The 15422-nt window shown below is 42.5% G+C and overlaps 1 protein-coding gene across 3 annotated transcripts in view; it reads right to left on the bottom strand.

Annotated features, from left to right (window-relative positions):
• Positions 1–15422, bottom strand: part of Mcph1 (microcephalin 1) — a 401136-nt gene that overhangs the window by 366821 nt on the left and 18893 nt on the right. For all 3 annotated transcript variants that reach the window (XM_031339204.1, XM_031339205.1, XM_031339206.1), the window contains exons 4-8: positions 9235–9322; positions 6285–6399; positions 4930–5052; positions 2074–2163; positions 38–307 (exon numbers count right to left, since the gene is read on the bottom strand). In XM_031339204.1, coding sequence (XP_031195064.1) covers positions 38–307; positions 2074–2163; positions 4930–5052; positions 6285–6399; positions 9235–9322 — 686 coding nt within the window. The remainder of the gene's footprint in view (positions 1–37; positions 308–2073; positions 2164–4929; positions 5053–6284; positions 6400–9234; positions 9323–15422) is intronic.

Below are 15422 nucleotides of genomic sequence, written 5' to 3'. Positions count from 1 at the left end.
AGGCAGTGCCTCTCATCAGGCATCTCCTGAGACACACCTGCAGCTTGCTTTCTCTCGGAATCAGCTACGGCACCTGTAGCATCTTTCTGGACGTTGATACACTTCTTTGAAGGACTGTCTGGAGCTTTCTGAGGACTCGGCTGCCTGAAATGGTTGGGTGAGGCTGAACAATAGGAACTGCTTGCCCTCAACACAGGTGAGGAAGGGTATGTCATCCTGGTCATCTCATTAGCAGATGTTCCTTTCCTTTCTTGATCTCCACAGGAACCATCAAAAGATGAATGGCAATCGCTGGCAAAGGATTCATCTGGAGATATCAATAAAGAATCACTTTTAAAATGTGCAAGTAACCAGACAGGGTCTCACTGTGTAACTCTAGCTGGCTTGAAACTCAAGAGATCCGTCTGTCCCTGCCTCCTGAATGCCGGCTTGGTTTAAAGATATGTGCCACCATGCTTGGCTAGGCTTTGGGCTTCTATAAACCATTTCCCCTGATAAACAGAACTCAGCTCCTCCTATTTGTCCCCTGTTCTTCTGGTAAGTCCTCATGCTTTATTTATATTTCAAGTGAAGCGTGTGGGGCTCTCAATATCCTGACCTCTCATGAAGCCTGCCCTTCTCTCAGAAGTAATGCTACACTGTCCACCATCTCCAGACTCCAGCCCCAGCTTTCTGACACATTTTGCTGTGGGTAAACACAACTCATCCTTCAAAACCACCTGAGTGTCAGTACTTGGAACCTGGAGTCATCACTCAAGACCTGGTTCTCCACTGGCACAGTGCTGCCCAGCTGAGAGCTTCCTTTTTTAGAGAAAGGACACAATCTGGAGGCAATGCTGGGATTCTAACTGCATCTTAAACAATGGGAGCTCAGCTTTAAGAGCAGAGCAGAGGCAACAGAGATACCCTGTCCTTGAAGCTGTGCTCTGGGAAGGGAGGGGCAATGGTCAGCCTGTCACTGGGCTCTGGTGAGGTGCTTCGAAGGCAGCAGCTGACTGACACTGACATTTACTTTTAGGAACTGAATGTATTAGTCACTCTTCAATAAACCATGACACAGCGCAGCACATCATTAAGAGCATAAACTCTTAGACTACTTCTGTCAGAAGCCTGGGTGTATCACTCACAACCTCAGGATCTTGCATACTCCACTTGACCTCCCTGTGTCCTGGTTTTCTCGTCTGTGAAATGGGAATGGGGATGCAGCCTACGTCACGGAGACTCAGGAAGTGTGTGTGATACAGGGAGACACAGAGCAGTGCAGGGAAAAGGAAGCCAGCATTGTCATCGCCAGTTGCTTCCAGCCCAAAGGAGACAAATGTGAGCAAAGAGAAGATGAATGGGTAAAAAAAATCCAGAACACACCACACAGACAGGAAGAACACCTAGCTCAATCTCCTTGTGTGGCATTTGAAACCCTTTGAACAGTTGTTCAGGGGTTCTAGAGACTTCATTTAGGCCTCCCATGGGCTTATGTGAGGAAAAGTGTAAGGAACCCAACACCTGGAAGCTATATAATCTTGAAAAAAGTCAAGGGTTCCCATACTACCTGACACAGACTCTTTTCAATAATATACTTCATGGGTTAATTAAATACGAAATAATTCCTCTTTAGTGCTAACTTCTCTAAGATATATGTTTACAATGATATATGTTTAAATCATATATAGTCTCAAGGATCGCCACAACAAAACAATCAATCAAACAAATCCCCAGGGAGGAACTAATAGACTTCAAGCAGGAGGTCCACAATGCCATAATACCAAATCTCAAGAAGAAACCTGAGTTAGGTCTACTCAGCTACTTGAGTATTTACAACTGACCCCATGAAATCTGGGCATGGTGGTGCATTTCTGTAATCTCAGCACTCGAGGAGACAAGAACATGGCTCTAGTTGGAGGTTAGCTGGGTCTCTATGGAAATGCCATGCTAGCCAGAGCTCCACAGTAAAAGTCTATTTCAAAAAGTACAGTGTGAGAGGGGGAGACACACGCGCACCTGTGTGTGGGCACACACACACTCTTTTCAAATCATAAGTTTGTCACAAGAACAAAATACATGTTACAATTTTACCTGAACTCAGAGGTGGGTGAGAAATGTTCAAGGCTGTTTCAAACAGACTGGCACATGGATTCTGCTGAGACTGCTCCAACATCTGGGAGGCTGATAATATAATGACATGTCATTGAAACCGGACGGCAGAACTGCCTACTGGACAGGGACAACAGCATGACTACCCTTTCTACTCCTGATCCCATATACATAGGATATTACTCTTACCTTTATTCTAAGCTAAATATACTGTAAGAATAAAAATTGCATGAGTTATATTGTAGATATAAGACTAACAAAATGAACCCCTATCAATCACTGCCCCATAAGCATGATCACACAATCACATGAGATGAGACTTTCAAAATCCAACTTGTATGATGCTTAAACCAAATTAAGTGAATGTTTTCAGTTTGTCTGAGAACCGAAGTTTCTAATATTTACCTCCAAGTAAGTAGAAGCCCAGTGCTAACACAGGCATGGGGCAATGTCTGTCACAAGGTGAGAAAACAAAGAAAGTATACATAATAATGAACTGTCCCCAAAAGTCAACAGTGTTTCAGTTAAGAAACTACAGTTTTATAGGAAATATCTAGAATATCAACAGTTTCATAATGAGGCTCTACATGCTATCTTCAAAAGCTGTCATATCCGAAGATTTTTAAAATTTATTTTTAATTATGTGTATATGTGTGTTTCTGTGTATGGGTTTGGGACATGAGTGTAGAAGAGGTACTGGGATTCCTTCTAGTTGTCATCACAAGGTGTTTCTTCTGGGTGTACAGTACTAAAGCACAGTACTGAAGCAAGGTGTTTCTTCTGGGTGTACAGTACTAAAGCACAGTACTGAAGCAGCCTCTAAAAGTCATCTTGAAAGGATATTCAGAGCATGTTTCCCTAAGAAAGCTTGATAAATGACTATAAAACAAGGGCATATATACAAAGAAGGTGTGGGCAGAAAGAAGTCCTCAGACACTGAGGTTATTCATTTGTTTTGATGCTGGGAACTGAATCCAGGGCTTTGTGCACACTAGGCAAGAACTGAACTATATAGCCTTAGCCCTTTTACATTTACTTTTGAAGCAATTTTTTTTTCGGGGGGGTGGGGGATGGGGGTGGTTTTCTTTTTTGTTTGTTTTTCTAGGGACAAGCTCATTTTAATAAATAAATTCAGGCTGCCCTTACACGATGTTCTTGATCTCCCACTCCTCTTGCCTCCACCTTTTGAATATTAGGATTTGAAATATAGGCATGCACTGCCACAGCTGGCTTTCAGCTGTGGGGCTTAAATCCTGGACTCAGTTTACATACATGTTGAATCAATTGAGATGTGCACATGAGCCAGAGCTATGTCCCTGCTTCAGCTGCCGTCCTCTGCTCGCTCTGAACAACACTGAGATGGTGTCTCAGTAAAAGCTATAGTCCGTCTCAGTCTTATTTGTTACCATGGCTGATACTTATGGGCCGGAGATGCAGCTGAGTCTAGTGCAGTTTGTAATAGTAGCAAGTGAAGGAAAAGGCTTACTAAAAATGTTCATGATGTGCCTGGCATGGTGGAGCATGCAGTTAACTGCAGCTCTTTAGGAGGCAGAGGCAGCTAGACCTCTGAGCTCGAGACCACATTGTCTACAAAGCAAGTTTTAGAACAGCTAGAGCTCCACAGAGAAACCCTGTCTCAACAACAACAAAAGAATATTCTAGTGATCTAAATTAAATAAGAAACAAACTACACTGCACACAGAAAGCCCATCTGAATCATTCCAACTGTACATAAATCAGAGAGGAGTGTAAGCAGTGGGGAAGACAAGGTTTTGTTTATTCACTACACTGCTCATCATTTTATTAAAATGTGCTTATTATTACCTAAGTTGTTAGGCACCATTTTGGCCCTGTTTTGGGCCTTGAGGACAAACTCAAGCCTGGCTCCAGTTTTGTAAACTGTCTCAGTCACTTCCTTACTGGAGTGACTCAGCACGACCTGCTTAAGCCTGCCTCTGCCTAGCTCCTGCTGACGTAGAATAACTTTGTTGGTCCTGTCAGTCACCCCATACCCTTCATCACTTTTCCCCTTCCCCTAAGTCATCTCACCTCACCAAAAAACCCCACCTCCTCTCTCAGCCCTTTATAAACAAAAACATTGATACAACTAAAGTTCCTGGCTCAGGGTGGTTATTCTCCTCCAGACAGCAGGACAGCAAGAGATCCAGCCCTGGAGAGACTCGGCTGGATGGTCCTCTCTTCTCCTCTCATCCTGGACCTGCCGGTAGAGAGCTGGCACTAAAGTAATTAAAATACTCTTCTTTTAAAAGAGACCTAATTAGCTTAATTTTTTATTATTTTATTTCTGTGAAAATGTTTTTTATTATTTATGTGTATATGTATGTCTAAATTACACACAGATTCACACATAGGCCAGAGAGGGCATTGGTTCTCCTGGAGCTGGGCTTATTATGTTATGTTATAGTTATGCGTTAACCAATGTGGGTGCTGGGAACTGAACTCTAGTCCTCTGAAAAGGTATCAAGCGCTCTAACTTCTGAGCCATTTTTCCAGCTCTTTACAGTTTTTAAAAAATAAAAAGAAAGTTAGAATTCTGGAAATGATGAAGGAGCTGCAAGAGGGGAACTGGAGAACACTGTCTTCCACATGGGCCCCAACCTTACACAGCACATTTCTTCTGGAAGAAGAAACTAGAAAGGTCTGTCTAGTTTTAAATAGAGGCATTCCAAATGTCTAGGTAAGGAGACTTGGTGCAGTGTGATCCCTTGACCCAAGCACTGCAGAAAAGGAAAAACAGCATCCAGGGTAGAGATCAACTAACATTTCTTCTGTAATTTGCCAACATACACATTTTCATTTTTCAGCGTAACCACTTACAGGTTGGGGAAAGGTTTTCCCTCTTCTCCTTCATCTCTTGCAGTCTCCTTTTCATCATATTCACTGGTGAGCTGTATACCACTGAGCGAGGGGACTCAAACAGGAGGACAGGAACATCGACATCTGAAAGCAAACTTCCACTGTCACACTTTACCAGCAGTTCCTCTAAGAGCCAACCCCATCCCCACCACATTCCTGTTCCCTTCAGTGCCAGTCTCTCTTCCCACAGACAGTATTACTCCCACCATGAACCACGGCACAGCCAGTACAGCTAACTGCCAGCTGACCCTTGCTGAGCTCAGTACAGGGCATGAATTAGTCAAGCTGTACCCAGGCCCTACATGATAGATGCCAGCATCCTCATGTACAGAGGTAGTCACTGAGACACAGGTAAATCACTATCATGAACATTATCATACAGTGAGCAAGAAGCCAGAAAGGCAGAGCGTGGGTTGGCTCCTAAAACTTGTTTTATATCCAGGTTTTAGAATGTGGTCCTACTGAACACTGCTCATCCTCCACACACACCCACATCTCAACTTAACCATAGGAAATGAGCCTAAGGTGTTTTTCTACATCATTAAAAGCAAACAAAGTCTATGGTTTGCCTGTTTTAGATATGAAACAAAAAGACTTGCTACTTTGTGGGTTCTTCTTTCTTCCACCCTTCTCCACCCTTTCAACCTCTGCATTAGGTAAGAGAGGGGAAATGGGGCAATGTTATCTTTAAACTACTTCTTGCTTCTTGGTTAGGGGAGTTGAGTTCCTTGGGGCAAGTTTGATCTTTTCAGTCCAGGATATCTAACTTCTTCTCTGTATAGGACTACTTAAAAAATGGTGAGCAACCAGTAATCAACCACCTACCCATCCCTCCTCTAGGGGCAGCATTTATCTACCCTTTCAAAAATCCCTAGAATTCCAAACCTCACACAATCACAGAAACTACCCCGAAGCTGGCAAAATCACACCCCTGTTAGAGCATCAGGCAAGTCACAGACAGCTGCTATGGATAATCTGAAACAGCCCCATATCCAACACCTGGAATTCAAACAAAAAACATATTCCTATACTATTTCTGCGTTTTCCAAAGAAACCAAAATGTCGAAACTGTCATTACAGATGAGGCATTAGTTAAAAAGAATTAAGAAATGAGACTGATTTTCTCCTGTAATCCTCCCCAGATAAGAATCCCATTGACTTGATGAACGATGAGGATTATCTGACTGCCCTTCCCAGTGGCTCTACCCGTTACTACTCAAAGTGGGCAGGTACGTGCTGTGGTCTCCTTCCTCTCTCAAAGCTACTGCAGCCTCTGTACCTACCTACAGCTGTCAGGCACATGGGACATGGCTTACCTACAGCTGTCTTTTGCCTTTGTAGCTCTTCAGTCATTTTCTCAAATTTCTTTTGAAGTCTTTTGTCATTTTCTGGTATTTTAGGAATAAAATCTTTGGGCTGCATACATTTGTGCTAGACAAAGAGGTTATAAACATTAGTGAGAGTATACTGTTTTATTGTTTAAGATTTACTTGTTGTTATGTGGATAAATGTTGACCTGCACTTATGCCTGTACATCATGAACGCCTAGTGCCCAGAGGCCAAAAGAGGGTGTCAGATCCCCTGAAACTAGAGTTAGGAACAGTTAAGAGGCACCATGTAGGTGCTGGGAAGAGAACTCAACAAGGTCTTGTGCAAGAGAAGTGATCCTGACTGCTGAGCCACCTCTCCAGTTCCTATGATTGCTGATTGTTGTTAACACAAGAGAGAAAGCCATTTCCATACAGTCTGGTAACTTTAATGATATCAAAATTTAAAAGAACTTCTTAGTGAGTTGTTTATTTATTATATTGTATGTGAATTGGTAATATTTATTTCTGAGGCATTATTTTACAAACAGTACAGAATTTAAGTAAAAGGCTGTATGCTATGTAACTGTGTTCTGAGCTGTTTCAGCATGCCGGCATTCTCAGCAGCCAAGAGAGCTCTCAGAAGTAGCCTTGGTTCTCTGTTCTCCTCACATCAGCTTCCTTCCAACCACACAGAACACAAATGCCATTATCCCAGCTACTAAAGAGAGGAATCTTCATTCCGTGTCTAAGCTGCGGCTGCTAATTTTGAAAGTGTGCTGTTTCTAGCCCTTGCAGCCTCATGCCCCAGTTCTGTTCTTGCCTCTCTAGTCAGGTAGGCACTTGGTCATTATCACATTCTTGTGTCAGGCACTGGGCCTCAGCATAGAGAGCTTGCACAAAGGTGAGGAGTGACGGAGAACAGCTTTAACAGATAACTGGGTTCTATCAGTACAAGCTGGGAGCTTAAGTTCAGCAGGCTCACTGCTGCAGGGCGAGATGTTACCAGGGCTGCCTTTGGACAGTGGGACAGTTTGTGTAGCTTGTCCATATTGTTCTGTTAGGAAGATTAGCAGTTTGCCTGGAGTATTCTTCCCACGAGGTGCAGACCACAGGTATGGGGGAAGCAGAGAATAGAAGTTCCACTCTGTGACCTTAGTGCTGGGCCTCTTTCTACCCCTTCACAAATGATGGCAGTCAAAACAGAATTCAGTCACTTTAAAATAAAAAATAAAAAAAAAGAAAGAAAGAAAGACGACTCCCAGAATCACAAAACAGCAATGGTTCAAATCCATACAGTCCCTTGGGACAGAAACTTAGGTCACACTGACAGATGCAAGATGGCAGCCTCAAGCAGAAAGACCTACTACTGCAGCATGGGTCAGAGAGGGCTGCAGTAAGGAAACAGCTGCACAGAGCCACACCATTGCTGGGAGGCCAGTCTGGTGAAGGAACTTGAGGGGAGCATGATCCAGACAGAGGGGAGAGATAATATGATGTGTTTATTAGGGCAGGAGAGGGAGAAAGTAGAAATTGCCCCCAAGCACCTAAAATGATGTTTCTCAAGTTGTATTTAACTTGCAACTGCATTTGGAAAAAGGAAGGCTTTTAGAAGTGGTTAAGTGTAAGATGCAGGCAGTCACTACTTTTGTATCAGACTAGACAAAGGTGAAAGGTAACACAATGGCACTGGACAAGACAGAGGCACCCTTGCACACCATTGATGAGATCACAAAATTTAAGGTTATTTGCACAGTGAGCTAACAATTCCACTTTTATGTTTGTGAGCACAAGTAGTAAATGCACATCTCACATGTAACACCTTTCATAAAAACCTGTGAGTATATTCAGGAAAGGTCCACTCACAGTGTGCACCATAAAATTCACTTGATCAAAATCACACTATTATGTGGGGAAGAAAAGACAGCCAAGTGAACACCGCACTTAGAGCGACACTGTGTGCAGCAGGTATATGTGCTATCATGCAGTGTGCAGCAGGCACATGTGCTAACATGCAGTAAGCTGGGTGGGCTCTTACCCAGGTCACTATTCAAGCTCAAGTGTCAGTGGTGGGCCTGGGCTTACTAAGCATGTTAAACGAAAACAGCATGTACTATCGATGTGTTTTTCCAAGTCTTTAACTTTAAGTCAAGAATTGCCCAGAATCAGATGAGCAGCTCTGGAGAAGCCTTGGGGAAGTTGTGTCATCACTGTTCCGGCACCTGACTTACTGCAGGAAACATGATGGATAAAATCATGCACTGTCTTCTAGAAGCACGTAGAAGCCCGCAGCTACTTTTTTTTTTTTACTCTGTAGGAAGTATACCGTTCTCATCCACAGGATTCAATCATGATTAGGTCATTAAATCTAACAGTAGTTCTCATGTGAGAACAAAGTGCTTTGATACTTCATAGTGCACTACACTTAAGAGATTCCAGGGGGCTGGAGAGATGGCTCTGCAGTTGGGAGCAATGACTGCTCTTGAGAAGGCCCTGGGTTCAATTCTCAGTCAACCTACAACCATGTGCAACTCTAGCTCTAGGAGATACAATGCCCTCCTCTGGCCTCCATGGGCACCAGGCTTGCATGTAGTGCATGGATACAGATGTAGGCAAAACACACAAACACATAAAATAAAACTGTAACAAAAAAGAAAAGAAGCAACAAAGCAACTAAAGGTTGCCTAGCGTTGGGGCACATTTTAATTTCTTAAGGTTAACTACAATCTCTTCCATTTCCTATAGATTACATCAAAGTATTCATAAAGAAAAAAAAAACATAAAACCAACAACCAAACAAAAAAACCCTCTATAGGTAAGTAGACATTTTATGTGAGAACAGCAATGAACTCAACCGCATGATACTCCTGAAGATACTCCTGAGCGTATTTCTAGACATAAAAGTACAAGAGTCCATATATTCATAACCGCTTTGTCCTCCAAGAAATCACATACTTACTTTTTTTTTAATTAGGTTTGGTAAATGTTCTTCAGTATTCACTGCAGGGAACAAAGACTCATCGACACGTGCTCTAGCCATCCTGCATCTGTGGAACCATGTCAAGGCAGCCCAGTGAGTAGTTGTCTTTGCTATACACATGCAACATGAGAACTGTGTATCTATCAGACAGCAGGTTCAAAGTTAATATGCTTTTATAATAACATGCAAGATATAAGTCAGTATACATTAGATTTTCCAAAGTCTTCTTTACTTGGTCTTCTCTGTCCAATGCAAGAGCATTAGTACATACCTGTAATTCAAGCATTTGGGGAATGAAGAAGGTGGACACATTTCAAGGATCTCCTCAGTGACTGAGAGCATGCTGGGGTGTCATACAGCATATGTGACATACTGTGTTCAATCCCAAGCATCGCCAAAACAAAATCAGCATTCCCACACACTTCCATCCCCTACACTGGAAATGCAGGAAACATCCAGCTAGAGAGAGGTGGGGCAGGCTTCTGAGACACAACCAGGGGTTAGAATATACACCCAGGCTGATGGGCTCAGGATCAACAGGCTATGGAGACAGTGGCTGATGTGTCACACATCAGGGCAAGCCTGAAGGTAAGACTATCCATGGGCACCCTAGAAGCAATTCTCTAGGAAGGAAGCACCCTGCAACCTCCACAGGTAACCAAGAACGTGGAAAATCTCTGCCCAGCTCAGAATTAAGTAATCACTGGCCTGACCTAAAACTATGTGGACATGGAAGCACATAGTAACAGGTAGCCAGAGCCCAGGCAAGAAGAGTATGCCAGACAACAAGGCAAACAACTGCATACGTGTGGTCACACCAGTAGCTTGCACTCAACTAACCCAGTGGGAAGTGTCACCATCTAGCACTTGTGGAACGATGACAGGGAAATTTCCCAACAGCACCATTCCATTCAGAGGCCTGGAAAACACAAGGAAGGTGTGACACCTACTGGCAAAAGGGCGGAAACTCAGTCCCAAGGGTAATGGTTTGGTTTGGTTTTAAACTCTCTGGGACACTGCATACTCACAAATGTGGTTTGAAAGTCTGAACTAGAACAACAAGCTGCACCTCTCTCATCAATAGTCTGCTGCTACCTGAGACATCACAGGGAGCGGAGGGACTCAAAACCCATCCCTCCAGGGAAGAGATATTGACTGATATGATGACAATTTTAACAGTAGTTTCACTGTCTGTTTTTCAATTTCCATAAATATCTTTTTACATTTATTTTTATTTTATCTTATGGGTGCAAGTGTTTTGTCTGCATGTTTTCTGTGTACCATTTGTTTGCCTTGTATCCATTGAAACCAGAAGAGGCCTTGTGACAGTTGTGAGGAGAGCCTTGTGGGTACTGGAACTAGAGCCCAGGTTCCCTATAAGAACAGCCTGTGCTCTGAGTCATCTCTCCATCCTGCGTAAATATGTTGTAATGGTCTTGCTTTGATTTTGATATTGCTTGATTATAATTATTCTGTATATAACCCAGTCTCTCCTCTTATTCCTACCTCATTTCCTCTCTTCTCCACGCCCTCCTCCTCTTACTTTGTTAGCCCACTGTAGCTGTAATCTATCCTGTGGATCCTTTCTATCTAATCTCACTTACTACTTCCCTAGTCAATCTAGTTCATCCCTGTCCTTACAGCCTACCTTAGTGTCACTACATCCAGAAGCCTAACTACCTTAGTGTCACTATATCTACCGGCCTATCTCAGCTTCACTACCCCTCAACAGTTACTCAGTTACAGGAATGACTTGTTACAAAATTACAGTTTTGCAGCTAGCCTCTCTGGCAATTGTGGCTGCTACTATCTATCCATAGATAGTTCACTACGCTCACAATCCACTAGGAAGGATGATACTTCTACCTTCCTACAAACCAGTCCACTCGAGCATGCAACTATTTCAAGTGAAAGATACAAACAATAAATCCAGGCATGGGGCTTCACACTTTTAATCCCAGCACTCAGGAGGAAGACGTAGAGTTAGTTCATTGTCAGCCAGAGTTTACATGACGAAACCCTGTCTCAAAAGAGGAATGGAGAAGTCTTGGGAGTTTTAGAAAGAGCAGTAAGACAAGAGAGGTAAATAAAAATAATACAAATAGGAGAGGAAGAAGTCAGTTTTCTTATTTCTAGAAGACATTATCTACTAAGGAACCATAAAGCCTCCATCGCAAATGCCCTGATAAACATTGTTAGCAAAGTGACAGATACAAAAATCAAATAAGCAACATTCCTATATACCACCAACACACTGAGAAAGATCAGGAAGACAGTTCCAGAAACAATCACAGAGTTGTGGTCTCCCTGAGGACATTTTGCTATGCTCAAAAGCTTGCCTCCTGCCCCTGTGGACTCTATCTAAGGAAAGAGGTGTGGAAGGGAGTGTCACAAACAGGTCACCCAAAGAATAGGTTTCAGGGGCGGGACCATTGAAGGTTCACAGTAACAGTGCAGGCACGGCAGGGCTGGAGACATAACTAAGCAATGTTTAGAAAATAAAACAGGTTTTGACATCTGCGTTAAATGACAGAGAAAGTACAGGATTTACTCTTGGTCCCCCTGATCCCAAGAAAATAACAGTAAAAGAAAACAAATGGACATAAAGCAAGGAAAACAAGGACTGGATAAGAGCTGCCTGCAGAACTGGAAAGTAAACAAACAAACAAACAAACAAACAGAAGCCCAGATCCAGCAGAGGAGCAGAGGTGCAGAAGTCCAGGACTCCAGGGCCTCCCCAGCCTGAGGAGTAGGGAGCACAAGAGAGAAGAGGAGGTGAACAGGACTGGACATGGGTGCCTAGAAGCACGCACTCTCCTAACACCAGGGTGGAGTTCTCATGTCCATGGGAGATAAGTAGAAGCCAAGAGCTCTGGACATAAGGATGGCAGGCAGCACAGAGAGAAGGGAAAAGCCCTATGTGACAGGAATTGTATTCATGGTGGACTCAAGATCCAACTACCTACTTCTTATCGGAACTGCAAGTACAAGCCACTGGCTTGTGCGGTGGTATAAAGAGAAAGTACACTTGTGAGCAAAAGATGCATATATGTTGTCTGTAGGCGTAGGGTACCCTGAGGGGGACTAGTCAAAAACAAATCTCCTGTGGCTGGAGAGATGGGACCATGTTAGTGCATTGCTCCTTGTACAAAAGATCTAGATTAGTCACATGTGACTCATAACCATCTGTAATGTAACTAGAGTTCTGGAGATGATGCACTGCATCATCTATGGGCACTATGGGCACTGCATGCACATGGTATACATGCATGCAGTCACTCATACATGTAAATAAAAATAAATAAATTTTAAAACAAGCACTAGATAATGTCTACAGTAGATCAAGTCACAGAGTGGTGGCTAAAAGGGATGACTATGGGTGCAAACTCCACAGTGAGTCCCATAATACCCAGAGGAGGCTCCATTCTTGGGCACTCTAACACGCCCAGGATCACTGGATCCCAGAGACAGCTTGACTCTGAGGGGTTCTGACACAACCAGGATCACAGGAAGGACAGGCTCCAGTCAGAAATAGTCAGGGCAGGTAGCACTAGAGATAACCAGATGGTAGGAGGCAAGCTAAGAACATAAACAACAGAAATCAAGGTTACTTGGCACCATCAGAACCCAATTGTCTCACTATAGCAAGTCCTGGACACACCATCACACTGGAAAAGCAAGATTCAGATCTAAAATCACTTCTCATGAGGATGACAGAGGACTTTAAGAAGGACATAAATAATTCCCTCAAAGAAATACAGGAGAACACAGGTAAACAGCTAGAAACCCTTAAAGAGTAAACACAAAAAACCCTTAAAAAACTACAGGAAAACACAATCAAACAGGCAAAGAAAATGAACAAAACCACCCAGGATCTAAAAATCGAATTAGAAACAATAAAGAAATCACAAAGGGAGACAACCCTGGAGATAGAAAACCTAGGAAAGAGATCAGGAGTGATAGATGTAAGAATCACCAACAGAATACAAGAGATAGAAGAGAGAATCTCAGGGGCAGAAAACACCATAGAAAACATTGACACAGCAGTCAAAGAAGATGCAAAATGCAAAAAGCTCCTAACCCAAAACATCCAGGAAATCCAGGGCACAATGAGAAGACCAAACCTAAGAATAATAGGTATAAAAGAGAGTGAAGATTTCCAACTTAAAGGGCCAGTAAATATCTTCAACAAAATTAAAGAAGAAAACTTCCCTAACCTAAAGAAAGAAATGCCCATGAACATACAAGAAGCCTACAGAACTCCAAATAGACTGGACCAGAAAAGAAATTCCTCCCGTCACATAATAATCAAAACACCAAATGCACTAAACAAAGAAAGAATACTAAAAGCAGTAAGGAAAAAAGGTCAAGTAACATATAAAGGCAGGCCTATCAGAATTACGGCAGACTTCTCACCAGAGACTATGAAAGCTAGAAGATCCTGGGCAGATTTCAGACAGACTCTACGAGAACCGAAATGCCAGCCCAGGCTACTATACCCAGCAAAACACTCAATTACCAAAGATGGAGAAAACAAGATATTCCATTACAAAATCAAATTTACACTATATCTTTCCACAAATCCATCTCTACAAAGGATAATAGATGAAAGCATTAACATAAGGAGCAAAACTACACCCTAGAAGAAGCAAGAAAGTAATCTTTCAACAAACCTACAAAAACATAATTCTACCTCTAACAATAAAGATAACAGAAAGTAGCAATTACTTTTTCTTAATATCTCTTAATATGAAAATTATTATTACCAACATATCCTAATTGATTAAAATCCAAAATTATGAGGAATTTAAAGTTTGTTGGCTGTCATCCAGTGGTCTCTCTAATTTGGTAATTAGATACAATATTGGAGAAATATCTAATTTGGAGAAATAGATCCAATATTGTATAATCCATATACACTTTCTGCTTGTTTGTACATGACAGTGTCTTTCTGGGTACCACATAATGGTCTTGAAATCATGCTTCTCCTATCTCAGCCTCTCTCTTAGTAGGATTGTTTATTTGATGTTTTTATACTATATTATGGTTTTCAGAACAGCTTACATATTTCAAAATTATTTATATAGCCAAAAGAAACGTAGACAATTAATTTGGGAGGTGACGTGTAAGGGAACAACAAAGAGTGAGACTGAATGCTTTGCTTGATATTTATAATCATTGTCTCAATTTTGCAGAAGAGGACTTTATAAGTTACTGGTTTTTTTTTTTTTTTTGGTTTTTCAAGACAGGGCTTCTCTGTGTAGCCCTGGCTGTTCTGGAACTCACTATGTAGACCAGGCTGGCCTCGAACTCAGAAATCCGCCTGCTTCTGACTCCCAAGTGTTGGGATTATGGGCATGCACTGCCACACCCACTCATCTACTCCAGTCAAATCCAAAATATCGGGGGTAAAAACCTGATTAGGATTAGAGGCAATAAGGATCCAAAAGGAGTTCTGTGCCTCCTGGATATTCAGACAGTCGCTTGGTATTTCCTAACTCAGACGTGTTCCAGATTAGTCTTTCCAATCGTCAACACGCCCTCATATTTAGGAATAAAGGTACCCCAAGAAATGATTCGTAAATGGCTAAGAATGGGCATTGTTTCCTGGCCAGCACAACGTTTCCAACCTATCCTAGTTTAATGCCAAGCTGTCTTTAGATTAGAATTTCTCTCAAGGAACCTGCCTTATCAGACAGGCTGTTCTCAGAGTTAGCAACAGAGGTCAAGCACAATTCTCAGGGCAGCCCCACAATAGTTAGAAATGTTTTACATACTAGAGAGTAATGAAGGGCTTCCCTCACTTAAGGGCATTAGCAGGAACTTTTAGATCAGAACTTCCTGGTCCTTGCCTCTAGCAGAACCAGAGAATTAGCATAGAAATACCAAACTAGCCCCAGCTGGAAGGTCACCATTGCTCTTCCATCTGCTTCACAACTGGATACATGATCTTAGTCTGTAAGATCACTGACTTTGATGTGACTGTCACCTGCCTACATGACTCTTGTCATCTGCCCTGCTTTCTGTATAGCATATAAGCCTGCATTTCACTTTGTATAGGAGGACTCGCACTAGGACTAGCACTTGGGGACTTGGGCTGGGACTCGCTCTCTGACTAAAACCGGAACTTAGATGGATTAGGACTCAGACTTAAGCAGTCTGCCCCC

This window comes from Mastomys coucha, unplaced genomic scaffold, assembly GCF_008632895.1.
Source record: "Mastomys coucha isolate ucsf_1 unplaced genomic scaffold, UCSF_Mcou_1 pScaffold22, whole genome shotgun sequence".
Lineage (NCBI taxonomy): Eukaryota > Metazoa > Chordata > Mammalia > Rodentia > Muridae > Mastomys > Mastomys coucha.
Note: the sequence above shows the minus strand (reverse complement) of the source record. Positions and strands in the feature narration are given on the sequence as shown.